Source organism: Podarcis tiliguerta (assembly GCF_965153285.1).
Source record: "Podarcis tiliguerta genome assembly, chromosome: 9".
In the NCBI taxonomy this organism is placed as follows: Eukaryota; Metazoa; Chordata; class Lepidosauria; order Squamata; family Lacertidae; genus Podarcis; species Podarcis tiliguerta.
The window spans coordinates 424,469-435,488 of record NC_139542.1 but is presented as its reverse complement, the minus strand read 5'-3'; the positions used below and the strand labels follow the sequence as shown (position 1 = coordinate 435,488).

At 49.0% G+C, this 11,020-nt stretch overlaps 1 protein-coding gene across 1 annotated transcript; it reads left to right on the top strand.

Moving 5' to 3' along the window:
• Positions 1 to 1,505: 1,505 nt before the first annotated feature.
• INO80B (INO80 complex subunit B) lies at positions 1,506 to 6,810 on the top strand. Its single transcript, XM_083398646.1, has 5 exons — positions 1,506 to 1,637; positions 2,860 to 3,046; positions 3,654 to 3,772; positions 4,716 to 4,861; positions 5,738 to 6,810. The coding sequence occupies exons 1-5, from the start codon at positions 1,580 to 1,582 to the stop codon at positions 6,200 to 6,202; spliced, it is 975 nt and encodes a 324-aa protein (XP_083254772.1). The 5' UTR covers positions 1,506 to 1,579; the 3' UTR covers positions 6,203 to 6,810.
• The last annotated feature ends 4,210 nt before the right edge of the window (positions 6,811 to 11,020 follow it).

The window sequence follows — 11,020 nt, the reverse complement described above, 5'->3', positions numbered from 1 at the left end:
ATAAACAGAAACCCAGCTGTATAAACAAGTGCTCAAAGCCCTCTCCTTTATCAGTCCATGACGGCAATGGATGACCTTGTCAGTTCCGAGTGGAGCAGGGATGGCACATCTGGGTCTTATCTTACATCCTGACCACACTGACGCACAGACCTTGTCAGCCCGGGAACAGTGCCAGGAGTGCTCTTAGAGTTGGTGACCTTCTTACCCCAAGATAAGGAATACAGGAACAGGAACACCCTTTTATGGTCAAGAGTGCAGGAACAGGAATATCTGTTTATGGTCATGGATGTCAACTTACGTGTATAAGCTGACGTGGCTGGATTCCTGGGGAAGAGGGTGCCTGGAGGATATATATACTGCATGAAATTTCTCATTTCTTTGGACTTGCTGTGGACTGACCACGCAAGTGCCTTTCTGCTGCTCTGGAGAGGAGAAATAAAGAACTCTTTCTCTGAACCAAACCTGGGTGTCATTTGACTTCCTTCCTCCCATGCGGGAGCAACGCAGAGCCCACCAATCGGTAAAGTCCAATAAGGCTACACGGCCACTCCAGCTCTGGGTGTGGTGCCTGGTGACGGTCAGCTGCGAGGCGCCGAGTGCAGATCCTGCGCCAGGGACTCACTTGGCTGCCGGCTGGAGCTTCTGGGGCGCTGCGCCCTTGCATGGAAGCAGGCCGGTTAAGAAGGGTGGAAAGAAGAGAAGGAGGAAGAAGCAGCAGCAGCCGTGTCGAAAGCAACAAACGCATTGTTTTGCTATTTTGTCTGAATTATTTACTTGGGCTTGTATCTTGTATTTTATTCTGTGAACCCCCCTGAGATCTTTGATTTATTATTATTGCTATTTATTGAATTTATATGCCGCCCTATACCCGGAGGTCTTAGGCCGGTTCACAGAAAAGACCAACATAAAAACCACAATATATATAATCAAAATAAAAACAACAACACAATAACACCCTCCCCCTCCCCCCAAAAGAGCCATATTTTATTTTTTAAAATAATTTTTATTAATTTCTTTTTTATAAGACAGTATTTCCATCAGTACAATAACAAACAAATATACTCCTTTCTCTGCCAAGCTTGTGACTTCCCTCCATCCCTTCAACAGGTTTTTTTGTTGAAGTCTTTCTATTGCACTTTAAATCTTCAACTTCTGACCTTTATGTCCTTATAGTCAACTCTGCTCTTTGGTCTAGATTTAAAAAAAAAATAATATTGTTACAGGATTTCTTTCAGTCCCACTAATGAAAAAAGAGTCATCTTTTAAAAGGGCATAGGGTATGCGGTATATAAATTTTAAAAATTAATAGCAAATTAATAATGGCACGGGGTGAGACTAGATGACCCTTGGGTCCCTTTCCCGCTCTGCAATTTATGAGTCCATATGATTTTAAGCATCAAACGAACCCGGAAGTTAGCGACCCCGCGCGAGTCTATATTACTAAGTCTGTGACAGTCTGTCTATGGCGTGACGTCACTCCGGCCGCGCCAGCGGAAGTGCGTCAGTTGCACGCGCCGGCCTTGTCCGCCCGCAATTGCGTCCCCCCGGGAGGCCGCCGCGTCTTGGGCGGGCCGGCTCGATGAGTCAGTCGTGGCGGAGGGCGGAGGCCGGAGCCCGGATGGAAGGCGCCGCGCGGGGTGAGTAGCCGAGCGAGGCCGGGGCGGGAGGCGCTTCTCCCGAGGCCTCCGGGTCGGCCTGGGCCTGGTCCCCTTTCCTCCCGGGAGTCCCAAGGGGCGGGCCTGGCTCTCGTCCTCCCAACAGCCCGGCCAGGTAGGGCGAGCGAGCGAGCGAGCGACTGGTCGCCTAGGTCTCTCCCAGCTCCTAGGCCAGGCAGAGGCAAACTCCGGCCCTCCAGATCTTCGGGACTACAACTCCCATCATCCCTAGCTCACAGGACCAGAGGTTAGGGATGATGGGAATTGTAGTCCCAAAACATCTGGAGGGCCAGAGTTTGCCTCTGCCTGTTCTAGGCCTTTGTTGTCCGTTATTAAAATGATAAGTCACTTTTTCGCGACGGGAACTCAAAGCAACTTGCAAAATGATTTGACAAACAAACAAGCGTGCATCATCGTCATGAACTGAATTGAAATACTTTATTGTCACTGGTACAACTTGTATACAGTAGTACCTCGGGTTACAGACGCTTCCGGTTACAGACTCTGCTAACCCAGAACTAGTACCTCGGGTTAAGAACTTGGCTTCAGGGTGAGAACAGAAATCGTGCTCTGGCGGCGCAGCAGCAGCAGGAGGCCTCATTAGCTAAAGTGGTGCTTCAGGTTAAGAACAGACCTCCAGAACAAATTAAGTACTTAACCCAAGGTACCACTGTACAGTGAGATTACAGGAGCACCCCCCACTCAGTTCTCTTAGTCTTAATTCCCCTCGTTTACTGACGCACACCCACCAAACCCGAAAGTCAGTTGCCCTGTTGTTATCTTTCCATTCAGCAGCCTAACGGCCCACGGATAGAAGCTGTTCTTTACCCTGTATTTATCCAAAATCATCATCATCATCTTATTTGTATGCCGCCTTTCCATAGTTAAAACAGTGCTCAAGGCGGCTTACAACAGGACAAGATTTACACAATTACCAACGTAGCAAAAATCATAAACAATAAATAAAACACCTCAAAAATCACACAGCCAAATGGAAAACAATTTCCACATATATCATAATGCGTGCAGACATAAAAACCAAGAAAGAGGGGGGGACACATTTCAACAGCCCACCCACTCGAAAAGGCTGTGGATAATTAAAAGCCAAAGGCTTGGTTAAGAAGGGAGGTTGTTGCACCGTGAAGCTGCTGAGCTGACTGCTATGGTGTTCTGCTTTCTTTCTCTGCCCCCCACCCCTTGGCAGGAGATGAGGATGAATCCAGCAACCATGGATCCCACAAGAAGAAGCACAAGAAGCATAAGAAGAAGCACAAGAAGAGGCATCACCGCGAGGAGGCGGGCCTGGCGCCTGTGGAGCCTCTGGCCGCCCTGCCGAAGCCCCAGCTGAAGCTCAAGATCAAGCTTGGAGGACAGATCCTGGGCACTAAGAGGCAGGTAGCAGGATCTCCACCAGAATGTAACTTTTTTCACAAAATCCAGGCCCATTTTTTCTTGTAATAGTTTTCTTTCTTCATTATCCAGATTTTTTTGGTTTTGCTCTTGTTTAATTTGAATCCTGCTACCTGACCAAACTCTTGTATCAGCTCCAGTGCTTTGACTGCAGGACTGAAATAAACAGCAGAGGGGAAAGTGGGCACCCTTGCCTGGTTCCCTTCTCTAGCCTAATTTCCTCTGAAACCTTTGGATTTATTTCTTGGAGTTGTAGGCAAACCATTGGCATACGGTGGATGTCATATCTAACATATATGTAAAATCTAAGCCATTCAGATAAGACGTATGACTCCAAGCGATGTTGAAACCACCTGTGCTACACAGCTTAGTTGAGAGTATTTTGCACTGTTTCTAGAAAATGCTCAAACCTCTCAGAGGGAGGAGGGACTTAGCTCAGTTGTGCCCTCCAGGTTTTTCTGATCCGTAACTGCTTTGCTTGGAGACCCCCTCGCTACCACCCATTCGCCCATCAGAGCTGGGTTTAGCTAATCGCTGGGTCCTCCAGTTTACGGGGATGAATTCATTGGCTTCCTCTTGTCTTCCCAGTGTGCCAACCTTCACCGTCATTCCCGAGAGGCCACGCTCTCCCTCCCCACTGATGGTTGTGGATGATGAGGATGAGCCGATGGAAGGGGTGCCCATTGAACAATATCGCGCATGGCTGGGTAAGTGAGTGATGCTTTTCCGGTGGAAACCCATAGGCCACAGCTGGAGGGAGCTGCTGGAGTTCTTCTAGATTTGCTGGTGTATAGCAGTGTGGTTTCTTTCTCTACGTTAGCTAGTCCAGCTGTAGGGCTGCTTATTTAGTAAGGTGACAAGGCTGTGCTGCAATATGGTCCCCAAAAGAGGACAGGAAGATTACCTGCCTGATTACAACATATTGATCACGGCCATAAACACAGTTAGACTATGGAACCACTTTGAACTTGCAAAACAGCAAGGCAATTTAAAGTGAAACCACTTTAGACTTGCAAAACAGCAAGGCAATTATCACTCATGGTAAAATAATAATAATAATAATAATAATAATAATAATAATAATAATAATAATATATTTATACCCCGCCCATCTGGCTGAGTTTCCCCAGCCACTCTGGGCAGCTCCCAAGTTTCCTTCTGCTACTTTATGGCCCCAGTGTGTTTGTCACTTGCTTCCAAAATGAACTGAAACGTCATCTTGTGATTGCCTTTAAGACTGCAGAAAATGTTCTACTCTCATTAACAGTAGCCTCATTCTTTAGTGTATTATACCCTGCTTACTAAACAAATTTCCCAAGATGGCTTAAACTTTTATAACAAAAGAAAACAGGCAGTGATACAATAGTCACTAAAACGGGGCAAAGGTGCATAAAAGTCCCCCATCCCAACGTTCTCTGGTGTTGCAGCAAATGCCATTCTGCAGCTGAATCCCCTGGCTGTTGAAGCAGCTGGCTGTCAGTCCCACAAAGGCCGGGCCGTCCTTCCTTGGCGGCTGCTACTGCTGTCCCTTCCAGCCCTGGCGGTAGATACAGGAGGTGCAGGTAGAGCAGCGATATAAGATGCCCCCCCCCCCGCCCTGCAATGCTGCAACTCAAAGTGAAGGCAAACTTGTCTTGCACACAAATGCAGATGAGGACAGTAATCTGGAGCCGTCTCCCCTTCCGGAACTCGACACTGAGGAGCAGCGCTGGCTGGATGCCCTGGAGCGCGGGGAGCTGGATGACAACGGGGAGCTCAAGAAGGAGGTGGACGAATCCCTGCTCACAGCCAGGCAGGTAAGGAGGAGGAGGCTGCTATGGCAGCCCTCGCTGGGGACCACAGACGGGGCTCCGCGCTGGGGAAGCTGAGGCAGCCTTTGGTGCTCTGCTCCCAGAGTGAATGTGTCACGCGATGCCTGGGAGACCCCGAAGGCCTCTGGGGCAGCTTAAACACATGGAATACTTGATCCAGAAGGAAAACGGGGCCAGATGAAATAGCAGTATCCATGACCTTGGTCTGTCTTGAAAGTAACAGTTCTTACAGTATTTCCTTTAGGAGTGAGAGGGTTCAGCCTCCCAAGCAAGTTTGCTTCCACTGTGGCTCCCTGCCTGCCTGCCTGGGAGCAGGGGCTTCCAGTTTCAGTCTGTCAGGGGCTGATGCTTCTGCAGGGGGTGGGAGCAGGGATTTGTTCTTGCTCTCCCTCCTTACAGGCAACCCCATTCTGCATTAGTTGTAGTTTTCAGGTCACAGAGAGCAAATTGCAGTAGTCCAAGCGGGAGATAACTAGAGCCTGCACCACTCTGGAGAGACACTCTGTGGGCAGGGAGGATCTCATCCTGCGTACCAGATGGAGCTGGTAGACAGCTGACCTGGACACAGAACTGACCTGCGCCTCCATGGACAGCTGTGAGTCCAAAATGACTCCCAAGCTGTGTACCTGGTCCTTCAGGGGCACAGTGACCCCATTCAGGACCAGGGAGTCCTCCACACCAGCCCAACCCCTGTACCCCAAAAACAGTACTTTTGTCCTCTCAGGATTCAACCTCATCCATTGATGCAATAAAATCTACCGTCAGAGTTGTATCTTATTGACGCTCAATAGTTGCCGCTGGGCCTTGCTGGCTGCCAGCCTCTTCACTCTCTCTTTTTTTCTTTCTTTCCCTGCCTTCCAGAAAGCCCTCCTGCACAAGCAACAGAGCCAGCCGCTGCTGGAGCTCCCGATGGGCTACAAGGCCAAGGAGCTGACGGAGGAGATGCTGGTGAAGCGAGAAGAGCGCGCTCGCAAGCGGCGCCTCCAGGCAGCCAAGAAGGCGGAGGAGAACAAGAACCAGACCATTGAGCGCCTCACCAAGACCAGCAAGGCCAAGGTGAAGACTCTGCGGGAGCGCAAGGCCAAAGCAGCCGCCGCCCCCATGGTCTCCTACCGCAACGCTGCCGACGGGATCACGGTCTCCTTCCCTCTGGGGGTCTCCGCACCTCTGCTGCCCTCCCTGCCGCCTGCCGTGCCTCTGCCCACCCCCTGCGGAGTCGGTGGGTGTCCCAACCTCAAGCGGTACTCCTGCTCCCTCACTGGGGTGCCGCTCTGCAGCCTGGCCTGCTACAAGAAGAACTTGCTGCTCCAGCAGGTGGCAGCCTAAGCGACACCATCCTTGCCAGAGGAGGACCACCTTGGGCGCCTGGAACTCCTCTAGGAATGCCACCTCTGTGATCCAAAGGAGGATGCGGAAGACCTTCGCCCCCACCCCCAATGTGGAGATGGCCTTGGGCAGGCTGTTCTGATGGTCCTGAGCATGCTTGTCTCTCTGTAGTGATGGCCAGAGATGGGTCTTGCGGGTTTTGCTGACAGGGCTGGCAAAGAGGGTGGCAAGGCAACTGGCCCTGTGGCACCAAGAGACAAGTGTCTCTCTCATGTGGGACCCAGCGGAGACTGCACTCCTGGCAGCTGCTCTTGAGAGAGAAGACTCCTGCTGCAGCTACTGTGGTGGCACAGGAAGTTAACATTGGCAGGAGGTGACCTCAGTAGTCTTGCCCTGGATCTTTGGGGAAGGAGAAAAAACCCTTCCCAGTTGTAAAACGGAGCCTCTCCTTTCTTTTCACGCCTGTGTAAGACAGGAAGGAACTAGGTGTTTGATCTTGGGTTCCTTGCCCAGATCTACTTTGCCCTAGAGAAACATGGTTCCACTGGTGATTTATTTATTTATTGTAATAAAAGACACAGCAAAGATAAAAGATACCCAGAAGTGCATATGGCTGGTCTCATCATTTGCTTGTTTTTTCATCCCTTCCTTTAACAGTGAGCTCTAGAGGTGCTAGTGGTGGGGGTGGCCAGACCGGGGGGGGGGGGGGGGAGACACTGGTGTGGTTTTCACAAACCATTTTAGAAAGGACTGCTGCAGGGATGCCATGTCTCTAACTAACTGCACAGTCTATTTAAAGCCAAGCACGGCGGTCCAGCTGGCAAATCTGGGAAGAAGCAGTGAAATCTGCGTCTCTCAGGAATCTAGTTGGCTACTGTGAGAAGAAAATACTGTACTCAACAAGCCCTTGGCCTGATCCAGCGGCAAGGTTCTAATCTTCCAAAGGACTGTGTACACATTTCATCATCATCATCATCATCATCATCATCATCATCATCATAGCAATGGGGCAAAATGGAAAGAGGTGTGGGAGCTACTGTGTTAGAAGCCAACCAAATTTCAAACTACCAGTCTTGGGATGGGCTCACCTGTATCTTTCTAGCACAACAACTAACACACATTACAGGCCTACACAACTGATGGCAGAGACACCCACCCACCCACAACTGATGGCAGAGACACCGCACAACCTAAGACTTTAGTGTCCCTCAATGACCCCACTCCAAAATTTGCTTAGATTCTAAGCACCGCTGTGAGAGTCTGAAGTATACAATACTTTAAAATGCACCCCTTAAACCACCATAAACTAACCAGTGTGCCCGGCAGCATGAACCAATAACCACATGTCAGTTAAGTGAATTGGGTAATATCACATTTTAATAGAAATTGTTAATACTTTTTTTGTGTTTGCAAAAAAAAAAAAGTGATTCTGTCCTTCAGTTTTCAAGACACACTACTCTTTAATTTGTCCATCCTTAACACATACTTCAAGGCTTCAAATCACACACATTTCAGTAATCCTTGTGATAGCCCTTGCAAGGCAGATTGACAGTAATTGTTAATACTAATGTTATTCTTCTTGCATTGTATTTTCCGCTGTGTAATGACCAAGCCATGCTTCAAAAGGTGGCCTATACAAAATGTTCTTGATAATTAAAAACCCAAGGCCATGTTTACACTTCCGTGGCATGGTGACCCATGCTCTTTGCCAAGAAAAGCTGAATTTGAAACTGCTTTGGCAGTCACAGGAGTTACACAGAACGATGTCACCCTGAGTGGCGCTTTGAAGGCCAAGCAGTGTTACATCACTGTAACAAAATGAGCCCACTGCTTTAGTTTCTTGGGATTGCTGACACAGTTTGTCGTCGCTGTCTAAGTCGGCAGGGCAATTTTTGCAGATATGCTTTGTAGATCCACAACAAAAACCCTTCTGAACCGCCATAGGCTGCCTCCTCGCCAACTGCCTTGCTGCTGAGACGCTTTTTCCAACCTGCCTGAGGCATTGCATCCCAAGTGAGGACGAGGAAGTCCCGGGGAGGAGGCGAAGAATTTAAAATGATGCAGACTTCCTGTATCATCAACTTCAATGATTTCCTTTGACATGACTGGCAGCCTCTGCAAAGGAGCAAACATGCTCTGCCCTCTTTCGGGGCAGTTCTGTGGAGATGCCACGCTGCTGTGATGGAGCCCCAGGTGGTTTTGGGCACAGGAGCAGCTCAGCCCCCCACACTGCCCTGGTGGTGCTCAGCCCCAGTGCCGGATTTACACATAAGCTAAACAAGCTATAGCTTGTTGTTGTTTAGTCGTTCAGTCGTGTCCGACTCTTTGTGACCCCATGGACCAGAGCACGCCAGGCACTCCTGTCTTCCACTGCCATCCGCAGTTTGGTCAGGTTCATGTTTGTAGCTTCGAGGACACTGTCTAACCATCTCATCCTCTGTCGTCCCCTTCTCCTTGTGCCCTCCATCTTTCCCAACATCAGGGTCTTTTCCAGGGAGTCTTCTCTTCTCATGAGATGGCCAAAGTATTGGAGCCTCAGCTTCACGATCTGTCCTTCCAGTGAGCACTCAGGGCTGATTTCCTTAAGAATGGATGCGTTTGATCTTCTTGCAGTCCATGGGACTCTCAAGAGTCTCCTCCAGCACCATAATTCAAAAGCGTCAATTCTTCGGTGATCAGCCTTCTTTATGGTCCAGCTCTCACTTCCATACATCACTATTGGGAAAAAGCTATAGCTTAGGGCCCCCTAAAAATTCTTAATTGTATTTCACTATTAATATACTTCTTAATTGTATTTCAGCTCAACAATTGCCGTATTTTTCGCTCTATAACACGCACCAGACCATAACACGCACGTAGTTTTTAGAGGAGGAAAACAAGAAAAAAAATATTCTAAACGAAATAGTGGATATATGATTTTGTGGTTCATGCTGTGGTCACAGACATGTGATCTGACAGTGAGTTTGGAGTAGCCCAATGCAAAAATCGAGGATCCATGTGGATCCATGCTTTGTAACCACGGAGGAGGGAAGGAAGGGGAACCATGGATCCTCTGCTCACGACTGCAACAGATCCCCGCCACCCGCAGGCATTCGCTCCATAACACACACAGACATTTCCCCTTACTTTCTAGGAGGAAAAAAGTGAGTGTTATGGTGCAAAAAATATGGTACTTCGATAAAATACATATTTTGTTATGTGCGAATGGCTTTAGATACCTATTAGGTCCATAAATTACCATATAGCATCTCTTCAACACAAAAAACAGCGACAATTTGTTGACAAAGGACAGCTGGACATATAAAGGGCCCCATTACCTGCAGTAGCTGAGGGCCTCATCAAACCTAAACCTGGCCCTGCTCAGACCCCCAGACATGGGCTGGTGGAAGGAAACCAGGCAGAGGGCCTTCTCAGTGGTGGCGCCTGCCCTGTGGAACACCCTCCCACCAGATGTCAAAGAAATAAACTCTCTGACTTTTTAAGAAGACATCTGAAAGCAGTTTTTAATGTTTGGCGCTGTATTGTGTTTTTAATATTTGGTTGGAAGCTGCCCAGAGTGGCTGGGGAAACCCAGCCAGATGGGCGGGGTAGAAATAATAAATTATGATGATGATGATGAGACAGGGAGAAATACTTTTCTCTCTCCACCTTCCCCATGCATCATTTTATAGTTCTGTCATGTCACCACTTGCCTTTTCTCCCAGGGAGCCGGGAAGCTTTTAATATTTGATGAATTACTGTATTTTAATATTTTGCTGGAAGCCGCCCAGAGTGGCTGGGGAAACCCAGCTAGATGGGTGGGGTATAAATACTATTATTAACAATAAACGGTGGAAGAATGGCAGATGAAGATGATGGATTTTTTGGAGCTGGCCTACCTAACCGGAAGAGTCCGCGACCAGAAGGAGGAGGAGTATCAGGAAGAGTGGATTAAATTTAATGAAAACTTAGTTAAATGAAAACAGCTTGCAGATACTTAATTGGCTTAGGATTTTATTTATGTTAAGTGATGAATTAATATGTTTAATTTCATAATGTAAAGATCGAAGGATGTTAATGTTTAAGTTAAATTTTATAAGAACTTTGATTTGGAAAACCGTCAAATGGACACGCAATGAAATTCAACCAAGGGGCAGCGAGGACGTCACTTGACAATGTTAATAAGGGTAACTGTCAATAAAGTTATGATTTATGTTTGTTTGTCTCATGTGTTTGTTTGATTATAATGTTGTGAAAACCAGTATTTTTTCTGAAAATAATAATAATATTAATAATAATTCTCTTCATGAGGACGGGGCTGCGCCGGACCCTCCGGCCACTTATCTGCTCCTTATCCAGGAGGAACCTCGGAGCGGTGACTGACGGGCCTCTCCCGGTTCTCTTCCTGCTTCGAGGCCCCGGAAGGCCCAGTTCCCCCTTCAACCTCCACAGGAAGCTCCACCACAGCCGAGCCCCTGGCCGCCCCTCCGCCCCCTGCTCCGCCCGCCTCCGGCTCCCTCTCAGCCGCCCGCCTCAAGCGAACCTCCCCGCCACCATTCCTTCTACTCGAGGGAGGCTCCACTTCCGGCTCCAGGCCCAGCTCATCCTCTCGCGCGACTTCTCAGACGAGAGCCCAGCTGCCCCTCTCTCTCTCTGCGCAGGCGCTGAAACGCTCCCTTCGCCGCTTCACGCGCTCCCCCGAGGAGGCGAGATTCGCCGCTTCCCATTGGCCGGCTCCCTCAACACGCGCCTCCCCCTCCGCATCGCATTGGCCGAGAGCGCCCCGGGGGCGGGCCCGGCGAGGGGTTGTTTCCGCAAAGCTCCGCCGCCCCTTGGACG

What these genes read in the sequence shown, in the direction of transcription:
- INO80B (XM_083398646.1), top strand. Translation starts at nt 1,580, where the DNA reads ATGAGTCAGTCGTGGCGGAGGGCGGAGGCCGGAGCCCGGATGGAAGGC. An exon ending in CAGATCCTGGGCACTAAGAG is followed by an intron (nt 3,047 to 3,653) that starts GCAGGTAGCAGG and finishes TTGTCTTCCCAG; the next exon opens with TGTGCCAACCTTCACCGTCA. An exon ending in CCCTGCTCACAGCCAGGCAG is followed by an intron (nt 4,862 to 5,737) that starts GTAAGGAGGAGG and finishes CCTGCCTTCCAG; the next exon opens with AAAGCCCTCCTGCACAAGCA.